The sequence below is a fragment of the Protopterus annectens genome, chromosome 3.part1, assembly GCF_019279795.1.
Source record: "Protopterus annectens isolate FY-2018-M chromosome 3.part1, PAN1.0, whole genome shotgun sequence".
Taxonomy (NCBI): Eukaryota; Metazoa; Chordata; order Ceratodontiformes; family Protopteridae; genus Protopterus; species Protopterus annectens.
Window position 1 is genome coordinate 1,667,799,349 of NC_056732.1, and position 17,199 is coordinate 1,667,816,547.

The 17,199-nt window shown below is 41.0% G+C and overlaps 1 protein-coding gene across 2 annotated transcripts in view; it reads right to left on the reverse strand.

The window, feature by feature from the left end:
* The window catches only part of LOC122798613 (heat shock factor protein 1-like), a 538,873-nt gene that overhangs the window by 480,490 nt on the left and 41,184 nt on the right, over positions 1–17,199 (reverse strand). For both annotated transcript variants that reach the window (XM_044067693.1, XM_044067694.1), the window contains exon 2: positions 11,271–11,379. In XM_044067693.1, coding sequence (XP_043923628.1) covers positions 11,271–11,379 — 109 coding nt within the window. The remainder of the gene's footprint in view (positions 1–11,270; positions 11,380–17,199) is intronic.

The window sequence follows — 17,199 nt, forward strand, 5'->3', positions numbered from 1 at the left end:
AAGGGGGGTTTGGTAGACCTGGTGAAGGAGAGGAGCTGGTGGCAATTGGATGGTCAACTGTGGGGAGAGAACCAAGAGGCACTAGAAAACTCAAAAGGGTCCTTACTCAAAGGCTTGGCTTCAGGATAAGATGGACTGACAACACAACTGTCTAGTATGATGCATTCAGACTGCTGCAAAGAAGAACTGAACACGGTGCTCCCTAACTACACTTTACCACCAACATCCTGATGCTGGAAGGGGAGCAAATCTGCTATGCCAGGAGAGGCAAGGTGAAAGCTTTGCTATACAGACAGGCCTTTTAGATCCTGCATGCATAAGTCTCAGTAGACAATACTGCACCAATTAAGCACAAAGAACATCCAAGGGCCCCAAAACTATTCCTATCATTTACAAAGCGAAGCAAAAATTAAATTAAATTAGTGTAAAAGAAGAAGAAAAAGTACCTATAAACAAAAGTCACAGCCATGGCTTCTGAACCAAAACTATTCTTAGTAATACATGCGAGAACTTAGATGGACAAAAAAAACTGACAGATTCAGGCTAAATATGGATTACATTTCTCTCCAAATTTCCGGATCTCCATCACTTCCTCCTGAAGACTCAGTCTCAATATCCACCACTGCAAATTCCACTATGCCCCTCATCCATACTCAGCCATACCTCACCCCTCCCCATTCATATTCTGTCTCAAGACATGACACCTCCCTTACTTTTGAGACATATCTTCAAAGTCTATAAAAAAATAAATTCAGGAAAAAAAAAAAAAAAAAAAAAAAAACAAACAAACACAGCATTCATCCTACATTTCTACACATCAGCAAAGCCTCTGGGGTGTCCAGCCCTAAGGTCACAATCTGGCCCTCAAACGTTTTATCTTAAGTATTTCCTTTAACAAACTGCTTTAAACTGAATACATGTTGGACATGGTAATGTGCCCCCCCCCCAAACCTTGCATAAGTGTCCCCTGAGCCAAAAAAGGTTGGACACCCCCTGCTCTAGTCAAACACCAAACACAACTCTTTAATCTCTTCCTGGCCAGTAAAACAGTTTCCTCTCGACTGAAATACTCACCACCATCTCCAAACACTCCATATGAACTTTACACCAATTTCTAACCCATAGCCAGTCTACAAAGTACTTGGAAAACTCATTTACAGATAATTCTACAGGCACTTTTACAAATATAATTTACTTACTGACCCAGCACATGGCTTTAGAATATGCAACCACATGCCAACAGCCATATAGTTACCAGTAAGGCCTTCGCCATGGAAGAAGGATGCCTACATGACAGTATACTTACAAACCTGACTAGAACATGTTCCAACATTCAACATGCAGTCTGGTAGCATAACAGATGAAGGAACCTTTAACATCAAGGATCCCACAAAGTTTAATACTGAACAAATGATCGCCCCAGTATTGTATTAACAGCTCAGTAGGAAAGGAAAACACTAACCATGGTCTAGGCATTGGAATCCAAACCCCACCCCTGTATTCCATGAGAGAGAGGTCTGGGGAATGAACTCAGACCCTCCCTCCCAACATTCCATGCAGTTATCACCGTCACTGGACCAACAAGGAGTTTCTGGACACGTTGCTCTAGGGAGAAACCAATTACCAGTCTTTTTTTTGCTTTCAATTAGGAAACCACCATGATGGTGGATTTTGAATACACAAGCATCCACTACAGGACAAATTATTAACCTAGTACTGTACAACTTAATATGAAAAACACTGACCTATACCTGGGGGGTCAAAGGTGGTGATACAGCTACAGAATTCTGACTGGCTGCCATGCACATGACCGCTCCTGGTGCTGTATTCTGTGCTGCCAATGGGATTGCTAACTACAAGGTGTTACAAGTCAATGGGCCAACAAGCACTACAGTTAAGCTGAGACAGCCAGGTAACAGTGATGGGATGATGCGCTATTGCACAAGCACTATGACAGGGAGATCAGCCTGAAGCCTAAATGAAGGAGGCAGAAATTAACAGCAATCCCTTACACACATTCTATCCAAACTGCACAAGTTCTTCAGTTAGAAGTACTTAAAAGCCGCACACTGACCACATCAATTCCCAACTCAGGGAATATTACTCTTACTACACCAAACGCCCCAGTCCCACAGAGGCCTTCTAAGTACAAGGTGGAATATGCTCTTCCAATCAGCACACAACTCTTCACACAGGATTCAAATCAGAAACAATATTTGTAATTTTATTCCACTCGCACCTAGAGGTGGATAGCCCTTTAACTTTTATTAGAGAGGCGCAGCAGTAACAGTAAAGGCTTAGTAACCTTCCTCCTTTGCACCTTCCCTTTCAAAATGCTAGCTAGCCACTCCTACTTCCTTAAAGCTCAACTGAAAATCAAGTCCGCTTCTTTACTTTTTTAGGAATCAAAGTTACTGTCCAGTCACACTACAATGTAATGCTGCCCCCTCATTTAGCCTTCCATTTAAACAAAGATTCAGTAAAACTGTCCTTGCTAACTAGAACCATCAGTCCCTCAATCTTACAAAAATAAAATTATTCACAGAATTAGACAAAAGCTGGTAAACCACCTTAAACAGAATACTGTTTTTTTTTTTTTTAAATAGTGGATAAATATACCCCTAGCACACCAATGGCATACATGTAGAAAAATTATCCCACCCTGTTCTACACAGTTTCAAACTCATTCTTCCTTAAAGCTGGCAAACTCATAAAATACATAATGTCTCAAATGGTTACAGTGTGTGCCTATGCACTAAACTAGCACATATTAGAATTAGTTTTATTTTAAAAACACTGTGTATACACAAACATTACACAACTTTTACTAAAAAAACTACCACCTGGTTATCAAATATAAATTTCTCTGACTGAAAAGACTTGCACATGCACAGCTCTGCAGGTTCTAAATAAAGCTATAAAAGCAGCAGAAGTATGCGTGTTATACTACAGAAATGAACAAGTCAAAATGCAATATTTTCCTTTGCTTGATACTAAACAGGCATAAACAAGCATTTCCGGTAATTTATTGATAAGCTAATCTATATTTCAAAGCTTAAGTGTGCTACTAATGCAACCAGTGGAACAGAATGTGGTACGGCACTTGAGTAATGAGCAACAGGTCTGACTTACTGAGTTAGTTAATAGAAAACCTACCCTAAAAATTCTGAAAATGCACAATTCATATAAGTCTAAGAGAAGCTGTTTCGAATCTTGGAAGGACCACCTTATTCATAGTGATCACTGGTCTCAGATGTTTCTCAATGAAAATTGATAGGGGTTCAGTTATCCACCCACCCCCAGCAACAATTGGACGCAAAGGTGGATTCCTCAAATTCTTGTGGATTTTGGGCAACCCTTGTATAACAGGTATCAAAGGATCAGACACCATAAAGAATTTAAATGTATCCTCAGATATCAGACCTAAATTAAAGACCTCTATGATCGACTTCGAGACCATGTGGATGATCTTACGCACAGCTATAAGATCTATCTTATGATAGAAAGAGCTATCATTAAGCATTTCAGTCATAAAGGTAATATACTGTTGGTCATCTATCACAACAATAGAACCTCCTTTATCTGCGGGTCTAATACGAATATCTACATTTGCTCTAAGGGAAATTCAATGCCAGTCTTTCATGGACACCAAGATTGAATTTCTTGCCAGGTCTGAAGGAACCAGAGTATTCATTAAAATAATTGTAAATACCATCTTCAGTAAGTTTAGAATATGCCTCGACAAGGGGATGATTCAATGGAATAAAAGAACTTAGTTGCCTACATTCAGGGACATGAAACCTAACTTCATCACTTTGTCCAGTGGAACAAATGTTGCCATAATAATAACGTAGCATTACATTTCTACAGAAGACCTTAAGGTCTAACACTGTGTCAGTCAATTTACTGTTATCAGAAGGGATAAAGGTTAAACCTTTAAACGATTATGTTCATCATCACTCAAACAATGAGATGAGATGTTAATAATCAAAGATTGGGTACCTTCCCCCATATTTTCTTCAGAGACTGACTCTGCGAAGTTTCTCCCGAGAATTTTCTCGTCTGGCGGCCCCGACTCATGGACCTGCTCCGTCTCCCAAACTGTTCGACTCGAACAGGCAACAGAAAAGGGAGATCACCCGGAGAAACCTCAACATGAGGCAAGTTGTCTGACTGATTAAAAATATTAACTTTGTCTTTCTGCCTTACCACTCTATCCAGATTTAGCTTCTTATTATTATTAACACCTTCGGATTCAGAGGTTGTCCTGGTGTCTCAGAGACACCAAGAGATGGTCTACTAACTAAAGGTGCGGTATTTATATCATTCACAGCAACAGATGCCACAACAGTAGAAACAAAATTAAAGGAAGCACAAACCCTACTTTTATTTTCAGAAATAGATTCAATATAAAAAGAATGTTATGTGGTAATCAGAAGTTGGACGATAATGCACTCAGCATAGGTGTTACTCTACCTTGTGGGAAATGTAACTTTTGTACGTATATTAACATTTCTGAATCTTTTTTTCATCCTGACCTTAAAAAAGATTTTGCTTTCAAGGTGAATGCCAATTGTCAACCAATGTGGTATATCTTGCCTGCTGCTCGGTATGTCAATCTTTCTACGTGGGGAAGACTAATCGTTCCCTACGTGAAAGAATGAGAGAACACATCTATAGCATTAGGAAGGGCATTGATTATAATGCCCTTTCGAAACATGTCAGTGAAAGAGGTGATTTACACCAGTTCACATTTAGGGTGATCGATGTCATTCACCCTAGTATTAGGTTAGGCAATATACGTAATACTACAGAATTCAGGGAGAATAATTGGATAATCATCTTAAGAGCACATAGAGGTGCTGGGCTGAATGAACGAGTGTCCATTAAGCCGTACTTAAACGCAGACTGCCGAAGTAGCTTTGTTGTAGGACTGTAGCATTCTACTGATGTTTGTTTAATGGAAGCTTTTCTGGTTCCTTGCTTTTGTTCTGGTTGTATGTTTTTAAGAAGGATTTGATGCTTAATTGGTTAGGCTATTTTATTGGATGTTTTGAATTTTTCAGTTTGTATATATTATTTTTGCTATGCTGTTATTTTATAGGTCTGAAGAAGCATTTTATGTGAAAGTGCTTACCTCTTATTACACGTTTTTATAACTATTTCAGTTATTGCTGCTGTGTTCGCTCTGTCAGTTTTCGTGGATATACGAATGGAGAGATTTACCCCAAAATGAGTAATGGCGAGATATGAATTTGAAATCTCACAGTTTTACAACAGCCAAGATGGTAACAAAGCTTACTATTGCGTAATAATCTTTTAGAACAAGTTATCAAAACCTATCAAGATCCTTAACTCCTCAAATGTGTAAAGCTTTGAGCCCCAAGCATAATCAGCTTCTTACAAAGCAGAGCAGTAGTGAATGACAAATGAGGCCTGTCAGAATAGTTAAGATCTTAAACATGTTTAGGCATCTACTAAATTGTATTTGTATTCCCTCAATGAGAATCAAAATCACCCTTAACAAGGTTTCACATTTATACTTCTTGGCAAACATGTGACAATAAAATTCAAAGGTGGCATTACTAATCTACAGTTATGTCTAGTCAGAACGATTTCCAGTGTGGCACTTTTCACCTAGAGGACTATTCAAGCCCAAAGAGCACCAGGTCACTTTAACACCCTGTTCAGCAGCCAATACTTCTTTTACATCTGCATAATGCAGTCCACACAGACAGAATGACTTTCCTTTAATAAATTTGAGACTTCAGCTTAAGGTTGCCGAATTAAGTAAATCAGAACACAAATTCTCAGGAATGTACAAAGAAAAACAATAAATGAACCTCAGTTAAGTGAACACATTCACCATAGAAGAATTCTGAAAAATTAGAAAGCAGCTTTCACATTCCAAATGTAAAAGTAGAAAGACCATTCCCAATGGAAAACAAACACATTCTCCCTAGCAGGGTCCAAGCTGGTAAAATATTTCTGAAAGCTTGCTGAACCAATTCAATTCAACATGTCAAACCATGGATCCCGAGGAAATGTCAAATATCTCACCAAATACATTTATCTCTAACTTCATCATTCCCTACATACTCTCTTGTTACTCAAATCCCTTTGCAATTTACCACACTGACTCAGGTCTATCCAAATATATTTCTATCAGCCCTGCTATTGTAGTGGGTTTCTTACTTAGTGCAAAATAAGGTACAGATAAGCATTTCCTTCCCTTTGTTAATCTCGGCCTCTCTACTGGTTTTGTAGCGGATACTCTGCTAACTAATATATTTACAGGTGAATACTAGGCTAACTTCCCAGAAAGGCAATTGTAAGCTTAGCCAATTGTAAGCTTAGCCAACAACCAGAGAACAGAATCAACCCCTACATATTTTGTGCCTATAAAAGCAAGAGAGTTTAACCATAAACTCACCCCCTGTCCCACAAATCCAGGCACATGCAGACTCAGTCTCACATAACATCTCAAGCCTTATCCTATAAGCCAATAGCAGCACCAGAGACAGAGTGCAGCATGAAGCAGGCAAGTGAGCACTATAAAAATGAAGTATGACAAAAGTCAGACAGAGCCAAGACCACTTCCACCAAAAGTTTAGATGTAAAAAAAAAAAAAAACGAAACAGGAGGCAGGCAATGCTGCCTCTACCACCCCCCACACGAACAGCACAGGAGTAAAATGCTGATAAAAGGCAATACACCAAGTAGGTAACTGTGCTAAGGAATCCTGTACCAGCTGCAACTGGCCAATCCCAGTGTTTAGAATCCTCAGGTAAAAGTCACTGTCGCAGCCAAAATGTGAGGAAACCAAAGCATGAACCACAAAAGACAAGTCTTCAGAAGATGTATTAGATGCTTAATCCTTGCAAGATTCAACAGATGACAAGATGAAGTCACAAATTTCAGCCTTGCACCTATGGCAAATTACTAGCCTGTTGTGATGGCAAATGCTGGTCTAGTTAACTTTTTCTTTTTGTGGCCGGAAGACGGTCCAGCTAAGAGACTGGTAGTTTTTCCACATAGCTGGCAAAATGTGAATGTAGACAAAAAAAGTTAGTTCCCCCGACGCAAAACGCATTTAAAACACTTTCCCCAGCCCCAAAAAGTAAAACATAACAGTTTTTTTCCACAGCAAATGTAGTTTTTAATAATGTTTTGCAACAAAAGTAAAAATGCTCACTCCTGTTTAAAAGTAGCATTGCAATCAATATAACAACTATTTTAAAGCTACAGAAGTGTTATTCTCACAAAAAAAACTATGCCTAACAACTAAAAGTTAATGTGGAAGTTTTCACCAAAGAGAACTTATCTGTCCAGCCAGAGAACATTGTTAGCAGTCCACTGAGTACTCCTGTGTGGGCCTCAGAGGATCTACTTGGCAGCAGGAAAGTTCTGAAGGATTTGGCATCCAAGAGTTTTTTTAGTCAGCTCAGTTTGAGATGACTAATGGTTTAGGCATGTAAACAGTGCCCTGGAGCTTTGGAAGGTGGCCACCTGTTGCATCCTATTTAGGACATGAACCACATAAGCTTAGGCTGCTGCAGTACTGGTAAATAAGACCACCATCCAGTCAACAAAGAAAGAACGGAGAAAGTAAGACTAACCAATAACATTCTAGGTCAGTGGTTGCACACCTGGGAAGAGCCAAGTGGTATTTTAGAAACTTTGACCAAGTCTTCAGGGAGCTTCCCCATTTTTTTTTTTTTTTTTTTTTTTTTCTTTAAATAGATGTTATGGGAACCTTTACATCAAACTGAACTACCACCAACTCAAGCCATCTCATCCAAAGTACAGGATACTCAGAAATGCAGCACACCCCCCCATCTCGATGCTGCAATGGACAGTAATGGAAATTCATGGATCTGGAGTAAGGGGGGAGGGGTCTTCTGATCTTCCAGCACCAAAGGCAAGTTTACTACATATTGCACCACTGTCACTGATACAAGTATAGCTATCAGTACACTGCAGCTACCTCTCGCCTTCTACAAGTACCCAGTTCTACCCAATACGAAAATGTTTGTTTCATTGTATAATACAGTACACTGGGTAATCACCACAAAAGAATAATACAATTACATATGTAAACTTTCAAATAACATATATTGAAGGCAGTACAAACCAAAACTGACAAGTGAATACATACAAATATATAGAAAAGTTGTGTAAAATCCTGCCATAACCATAGATGTCCTCCTCTTCATGTTGCAGTATTCTTGTTGTGGGATTTTCCGCCTCAGGCGACCCGTACGTCAGCACCAATACAAAAGGTTCAACTTGGCTGTAGCAGCTGCATGTGACGTCACATGTAGGGCCATAAACCAGGTTCCTTAAATGTGGCATCTGCACGGAAAGACCTCAAAACTTTAAGGCCCAAGCAGGAGCGTATGCCAGTGATGTCAGGTATAGGGCCATAGTGCCCTTATGTAGTTTCCATAGGCTCCCAGTGCAGAGAATAGGGTACCAGGAGGCTAAGGGTATGCTGTACTGGGTAATGAAAGAAGGAGGTTTTGGTGGGAGGGAATACTGCAACATGGAAGAGAAGGACATCTATGGTTATGGTAAGATTTTACACAACTATTCTATGTCCTCCTAGTTCTATGCTGCAGTATTTTTGTTGTGGGAGAGAACCACAGCTTAGTTGAAAGGAAGGGTGGTGGAAGAAGAGGTTGATTCCAAGACTCTCTGTAGGATTGCCCCTGGCAAATCCTGCTCATGCTCTGGAGACATTGTCTAGTTTGTAGTGTTTGGTGAGGGTGTGTATGGTGGACCATGTAAGCTGCTTCCATAATGGAAGCAGTGTCCAGACGTTTGATGAAGGCTTTGGAGGCTGCCACTGCTCTGAAGGCTTTGGAGGCTGCCACTGCTCTGGTGGAGTGAGCTTTGATTTCTAGTGGGAGTTTTTTGCCATGGTGAGAGTAACAGAAGCAAATGGCTTTTCTGATCCAGCAGGCCATGGCACTGGGGTGGTATGAAATAGAGTGGAGTGGATTTCCTAATGGACTTTGTTTTGTCCAGGTAGAATCTCAACTGTGTGTACATTCAGGGAGTGAAGAATCCTTTTTTCCCCTCTCCTACCAATGGGGAAAGTGGGCAGGTGAATAGACTGGTTTAAAGACAAATCATTGACTACCTTAGGCATGAAGGAGGGGTTAGTTCCAAGTGTTACCCTGTCCTTGTGGAAAGTCATGCAAGGAGGACAAGGCCATTAAAGCCTGTAGTTTTGACACCCTTCTGGCTGAAGTTATGGCCACTAGCAGGATTGTTTTCCCCAAGTACACATCTGAAAGGTAGCTGTCCCAGCAGGTTTAAAAGGGTGCTGGGTTAGCTTTTCCAGAATGAAGTTCAGGTGCCAGGCTGATGGGATGGATTTTGTTGGGGGCCTAATGTGTAGGACCACTTTTAAGAAAAGCTTAACATCAAGCCTGGCTAGCAGGAGTGGTTCTAAGGGTAGGCAGGCTGAGATTGCAGAGAGATGAACTTTTACTGAAGAGTATGATAGTCCACCTTTTATAAGCAGACACATATAAGCTAGGATGGGGGGGGGGGGGTCTGCAATGCATGGGTCCCTACCCTTGTCCCAACACCATTTTGAGAATCTTTCCCATTTAGCCAAGTATGATTTTCTTGTAGTAAGTTTCCTGACCTCCCTCAGGACTGAAAGGACGTCCTCAGAGTAGTGGTGCCTGAAGGGAATTAAAAGTTTATCACCCACAGTGTCAGTGACAGCATCTGCAAGTGTGGGTGGATGAGAGTTCCCTTTTGTTGCATCAGAAGATCCACCTTGTAGGGTAATTTGTGGTGACTGCCCTTGGCTAGACTGTGAAGTAGGGGGAACCAGTGGTGCCTTGGCCAGTAAAGTAGGGAGTCACCAACAAGATTTTTGGTTTGTGTCTCCTGATTTTCAGGGGACTTTTTGAATCGGTGGAAAGGGGGCGGGGGAGGCATATAGAAACTTCTCCTTCCAAGAGATGCTGAAAGAATCTACTGTCCAGGCTAGAGGGGAGTAGGTCTTCGTGCAGAAGGTCTGCAGTCATCTGTTCTGGGGGGAGGCAAACAGGTCTATTTGAGGAATGCCCCACCAGTGGACTATATCCAGGAAGACTGTCCTGTCCAGCATCCATTTTTGTTGTGGGGAGGATATTCTGCTCAGCGGGTCTGCTTGTTTGTTGTCCTACGAGGGGATGTAGGATGCCTGTAGAGACAGGTCGTGGCGAGAGGCTAGCTCCCAAATCCACAATGTTAGTCTGCATAGGAGGTAAGCTCTTGTCCCTCCCAGTTTGTTGACATACCACATCACTGTGGTGTTGTCTGCAACTATTAGGAGCACACCTGGTAGAAACAGGGGGCTGAAGGTTTTCAGGGCCAGGAAAACTGCTGTCATTTCTCTCATACTGATGTGTTTGACCTTCAGAGAAGGGTGCCATTCTGCTTGAACCCTGTAGGATGCCAATGTGGCTCCCCATCCTGAGTCTGATGCATCTGTATGCATTACCCGAGTAGGAAGTGGGGGCTGAAGGGGAAGGCCGTGATTGAGCTGTACTTGTTGAATCCACCAGTGAACCTCTGCCTTTAGGGAGGGTAAGAGTGTGATTTCTTGTTCTAGGGGATGCTGGTGTTGGGACCAAATGTTTTTTTAAGATACCATTGTAGCTTTCGCATATGCAATTTGGCAAATGTCAGCATAGGGATGGTTGCTGCCATAAGGCCCAGGGTCCTTAGAAATTGCCTTGTAGTGATTACATGGTCTGCAGCAGGGTTTTGAAATGGGAGGCGAGAGAGCTGACTTTGTCTTGGGGTAGAAAAGCCTTCATTAGGTCTGTCCTGATTCTGCAACCCATAAATATATGGTCTTGCTCTGGGGTTAGGGATGACTTTGGGAGCTTGAGGGTAAACCCCAGATTTTGTAGAAGGGACATGGTGAATAGCAGATGGGTAGAAAAGGGTATCTTTGCAGTCTACCAGGATCAGGATGTCGTCTAGGTAGGGATAAATCTGAATTATCTGTGTTCTGCAATGGGCAATGGCAGGGGCCAGGCAATTTGTGAATAATCGGGGGATCACAAATTAAAAGATCCACACAGCCCACTCTCCACACAATTTAAGTGGCAGATTCCACACAGGAAGCACAAACTGCATTACCTCTGCCAATAAAAATGGCAATGGCATAAAACGCTAAACTGGAAATAAGCATATGGTAGTAGAAAAATATTCACGACTTTAAAAGAATCACTTATGCAGTCAGTAATACTACTTACACATGTTCAGCTGACGCACAAAGCTGGCCATGTTGTTATGTTTGAAGTATTTTGGAAGTACCTCTTTGGCAAACCGTCCTTGGTCAAATACATGGAAGCTCTGCCCACTCTGTCACAAGAGAAGAAAACAAGTAAATGTGCAGACATCCAAATCATAATACCATTACGTGCAAATTCAACAACATGCAGTTTTTAAAATAAAAAAACTGCAAACGTTTAACATTTAGAAAACATTTATATTTTCCTTCCAATACTGAAGCACAAATGAACATGAAATGCTACAAGTTTCATAAGGGGTCAGCCATGTGTATGCGTGCGTACACACACACACACACACACACACACACACACACACACACACGCACACACGCACACACTACATTTATAAACATAGTTACAAGGCCCAAGAGCCATTTTAAGCCTAGCCACGTTTACTCCAAATTTAACAAAATACTGCTGACATGTATCAATACCCAAAAGAATTTTATAGTGAAGATACAGGCTTGCACATTTCAACTGTTGATGGACTGCCACAATCCATTAAGTATACAGGCACTAAAAAGGGGGTAAATATGTGGATTTCCCATACACAGTTAATTCTGAACATTGTTAAAGATGAGCCTTTCTTCACATGGACAAGAAGCCTGTATGACAGACAGTGGAATCGGAGACATATCTATCCCTCTAATATGTCCCGTTTAGGTCACAGGTGAGGTTCAGGTCCTTAGAATAGATATTCTAATGCCATTTGTTTTGCAGATGTGCGACAAATCCACAAGTGTGGAATGAAAGGAGGTCTTGTAGGCTAGGCAAGGAGATCAAGTAGAGGGGCAAGCTTTCAGATGGTCCTCATAGAACTTATTCCCTGCAGTGTTTTTGTAACCTCTGTGGTCTCTCAATCAGTATTAGTAAAACTAAGGCCACAGACATTAGGATCACTTGACAGACAAAATTTTCCCAGGCTAAGTGAAGTATCTCAAGATCTTTAGAAGGCAAGCAAAATAAGGGCAGAAAAAGGAAAATCTATACCAGCTACAATGAAGGCAAAGAAAGGCTGGGAAGACTTATTCTCATCGATTACAGAGAATACAAGAAGGTCCTGTAAACGTAAGAGAAGGGCAGAGTCCTAAACAAATCCTGCTGCATGGAGATACCTGTACGAAAATCCTCCTGAAAAAGGTGGCTCTAAAGGAAGACCTGTACCTGGACATAAAACCCAGCTTACTGCACCTTCCAAACGTGAAAGATCACCAAGTAGTTGCTACCAGATATCATCTAGACCAGTACTTAAGGAAAAAATCTCTACATGGAGCAACTAATCTAATGGAGCGAGTGTTAGGTGTTATAAGAAAGCTACATGAAGGTAACCATCTGGCTAAGGTTAGCCTACAGATTTCAAAGCCAAGCTTCCTCTCAGAAAAGGAACTAAAATAGCTGGCTTTTACAGACAGCCTTTCGCCTCTCAATGTAAAGTGGTACAGCCATTGATATGAAGCAACTGCTCCTACCTGGAGGGTTTTAAATGTACATAGTTTTGTGCATTTGTTCTAACTGGAGAGAGAATGGGGGGTCTGAAAATCTTTTTAGTTCTCTGTTCAAGTGTTTGCATCAAAACAAAAAGTCTAAAAATATGTCATATTTCACACTGACATCAGCAAATGCAGAAGAGGTCAACCTACCAAACAAAGTGAACATCTACGACAAACATTGAAAGTACACATTCAAAAGAATGTGTCTTTTATAAAGGGTGGGAATAATGGTTACCCTGTCAATATTTGTAAGGCCATTTACATGTCAAAATAACACAAAGAATAAATCAGAATGTTGAACTATAATACAATGTTGGGTGCAAACAGCAATACTGCATGAGACATCTGGATAGAAATGATCATGTGAATTTTTCAAAAAAGATTTCAGGATGAACGGTCAGCAAAATATCAGGGAAGAAAAAAAAAGGGAGAAATAATACTGAATGCTAAAGCAGCACCAACAGTAAAAAGGGGGAAAAATCAATGATGAAAGATTTATGATAAGGGGTTATTCGTGAGGGAGGACTATTATGCTGGCACGGATTTACTATTTCACAATAAACTGCTATTATGGAGCTTGAAAGAATTTTGGGATAAACAGCGAGTATAACTTACAGGTGAGAGCTTTGAACTTGAATTACAATACATAAACATAAATTAATAAATCTTCACAGCTTCTCCACACAAAGCAAATGCGGGCTTCCCCTTACTTGATGATGTACCACAACACTGCCACACTGTCAGAATAGGTGGCTAGGACACCTTGAGGTAGGGAATTCTGAAATGTCTTAAGGGTAAAAACTGCCATCAGCTCCAAAACACAGAAGACTGCCCTGCGTGTCCACACACCTTGGATAACCTGTCCTTGGAAATACCCACCCTCACCATTAAAAAAAAAAAGGTGCCCATGGTGAGTGCCTCAACTGACTGAGAAGCTGGAAGTGTCTGGCACAACTTGGAAAACAACTGGCTACTGACAACGAGACTTGCAGACTCTACAGGTTTGACCTATCAAAAGCTTGGTTCTGATAATCAGAAACCACTGAGATCGGAGCATTTACTGCCGGACTCTCATATGGCTCCTGACAAACGGTAGCATGGGAAATGCCATTTTCAACAGTCAAAAACATTCCAACACAACATTAGGCAGCAGCTTTTTGCAAATGTAAGAATTATTCCTTGTGCTGAAAAGGCCAAACCCTATCAAAGAAGGTTTTGCACCTTTCCAAATCTAGAGTGCAGCCTAGAAAAGTGAGCAAATGTGTGGAATTCATCTGAAACTGTAAAAGGACTGGAAAGCTGATCAGACTCCTAAACCAAGCAGCTAGTCAAAGCAGGGGAACATTCTGACCCCTGCAGCCTCAAGTTTGCAGCTTCAATAAACATGCATCAGATGAACACCCTGGAAGCTCTGCTGAAACCAAATAAGGCATCCAGAAATCAATGACTGCTTCCACCATAGGAGTACAGAAAGTATCTGCCTCCAACTATAAAAAGTTATCCTGCAGGCCCAAACAGCTCATCTAGTCTTCAGGCACATGTGGAATGTAACGTGACTAGAGTGTCTCCTTGGGTTGTCTAGGCTGCTTAAGTCTAGAATGGTCAGGAGGCCCTTTCACCACTTTGGCACTAAATGGAGACTGGTGTAATACCCTTACCACTTCTTGTCTTATGGTATCTCTTACATTTTTTTTTGCTGGGAGACTGTTCCTCTTCCTGCAGCAGTCTTCTGATGGGAAGGGAATATCAAAAAAGGGAAAAAAGACTGCAGATGTGTGCTGGGGGGGGGTATAAATAGAGACTGTACATTACCATAAATATGGCCTTTATCCACCAGTCTCATGATGGCAAGCCTAACAAAAAAAAGTACAGGGACAGATGCCCTCGACAACCATCTCCACTGTTGGTTACTCAGTCAATGCCTCAGGGATGATCTTGCTTAGCTTCTTACTGAAATCTTGGCAGTCAATCTTGAGTGCCAAAAAACTGGAAACAACACACACACTCACTTTTTCCTGTCCACTTCAAAACATTTGTTTATGAACCAATCCTTAAAAATTGTGCCAATGACAAATCTATCCTTAAAAAAGGAGTGTTGGGGAGAAACGTCACTCCATATATTAAGAAAACATTTTGCTCACCTTTCTTCATATTTTCCAGGGGAGTTCTGACTTCAGGGTCAATGAGGGAGGGCCTTGAAAGGCTGGACATGTAATTAGCTTACCCGATGTCCCTGACCCTAAGCTGAAGTGCCAGCAGAGAACACTACTAGATTTGTTCAGAGATGTAGTATGTCACTGTCAGCTGTAAGGTTCAATATCGATTAACAGCTGTCAATAGAAGTCTAACCTCTGCTTGAAAAGGTCCATCAGGCAACTTTTCTAGGAAAAAGTACCTTTCATCAGCAAGCTCTCAATGGACATCAACCATGTGGGCTACGTAGTTTACAACTCAAGATGCACAAGTGTGCTTCTCAGGGCTATTCTTAATCCGAAGCTGCTCAAAGGTTCATAGGTGTATATTAGATGAATGACCACTAGGGCCCTTATAAGCATAACGCAGATGTGACCTACAAATCTGATTTATATTGGTGGTGATTTACTGACTGCCTCAGTCCATTAGACATAGGATACAGACCAGAGGTGAACTGCTGATTACCAAACTCTGCTTCACATGGATAGGGAGCCTGTTCCAGAGAATGGGAATTCTGAGAAACTCTAGTAGTTTTAATGCCTTTTGTTCTACAGATGTGAAGCTGCATCAAAACAGGGTCCAGGGATGCTCTGTATCCCTGGCAAAGATCACCTCTCAGAAGCTGTACGATACATAGTAAAGAGACAGGACTTTCAGACAATAAGAGTAGGACATTGCTTTTACTCCCCATATTCTTTTAGTAAGAAACCTCTGTGGACGTTCTAGTCGCTGCAGGTGTATGGTCAGGTACATTCCTAACTGGGTATTATACGCTATGATGGGTCTGATGAGGGACAATGACCTCTCTGGACCTAGATACCATGTCTTTGATAAGTTGAGCAACACAGAAGAAATTCTGTACTACTTTGGACACATGCTGGTCGACGGCTAAGTTACTATCTACAAGAATTAACAGATCCCTGACTAGTGAATCAACTTTTCGGGATGTTTTACCAATGACATTGTTACCCAGAATGGTAGACTTCCCAAAACGTATTATACAATGCATTTCTTGGTAAAGAATTTTAAGTCATTACTTCAGAACAAAGCAAAGCATTTGTCTACATTAGACTTTCCCGACGTGTGTTCTCACCTTGGTGGATTCAATGACTGCTCCCAGTTTACAATAATTTCCAAACTTAGTCAGCCAAAGGCCTTTGACATTGGCTTTGACATCTGAGAAGTAGATGACAAAAAGGAGTGGGCCCAGCACAGAGGCCTGGGAGACTCCACTGATGACCAACCTCTTTGTAGGAGGTGGCCTCAATGACTCTAACCTCCTGGGTACTATCAGTGCGCCAACTAGCTATCCGGCATGTTCTAAAAGGGTTTATACCTAGCTCCATAAGTTTGACGACAATGACAGTGGGATATTTTTATCAAATGCTTTAGCCAGAACTCGGTAGGGAATATGCAAGGTTTTCCTCTCATCCCTGCCTAAATGAGGTTTTCAAATACTTCCACCAGATTCAGTAAGCATGACCTTCCTTTGACAAAGCCCAACGGGCATGGATCCGGTATCTTGTGGATAAAATAATCATGGAAATTTTCTATGGCTTTGCAGACGAGACTAGTCAGACTAACGAGTCTATATTTATTTTACATTAATTTGGCAGGAAAGTCCGACTGGACAAGTCCTTTTTCAGCAGAGGCCTGGGGAGAAGCTCCACATAAGACATTTAAGTGTACACAAAAGTATATACACAAGATTCTACATAAAACGTAGAAGAGTAAAGTACATCTTGACAAAATAAAGGTAAATCTACTGCAGAGAATGCACAGTACATCATATAAAGCAAATAAATGGATAAAATATTGAACATTTTACAGAATTAATGCAATTTAACCAGTTTATAGATTTAAAAATCAATGGATGTCATGTAGGAAGACAAAAAGAGAATTGCATTATCCTTTTAAGTACTAATTCCTTAGCTAAAGAAGTGACGGTCTAACCAGGAGTAGTACACTAGCATAGTCATGTGTTGGGAGGTCAGGTTTAAGTACTTTTAAAGTGAGATAAGGAAGTAGTTGATGTGATATGACTAGGTAGAGTGTTCCAGAGTTTGGCTATATACCTTTAGAAAAGGGAGTCTCCTGCAACATTATTGGCTATGGTCACTTTTATCAGGTATTTATTGCTAGAGAGAGTGAAGAATCCTATTACTAGAGTACAAAGTAGTAGATTCTGAAGGGCAGGGTTTTTCTCT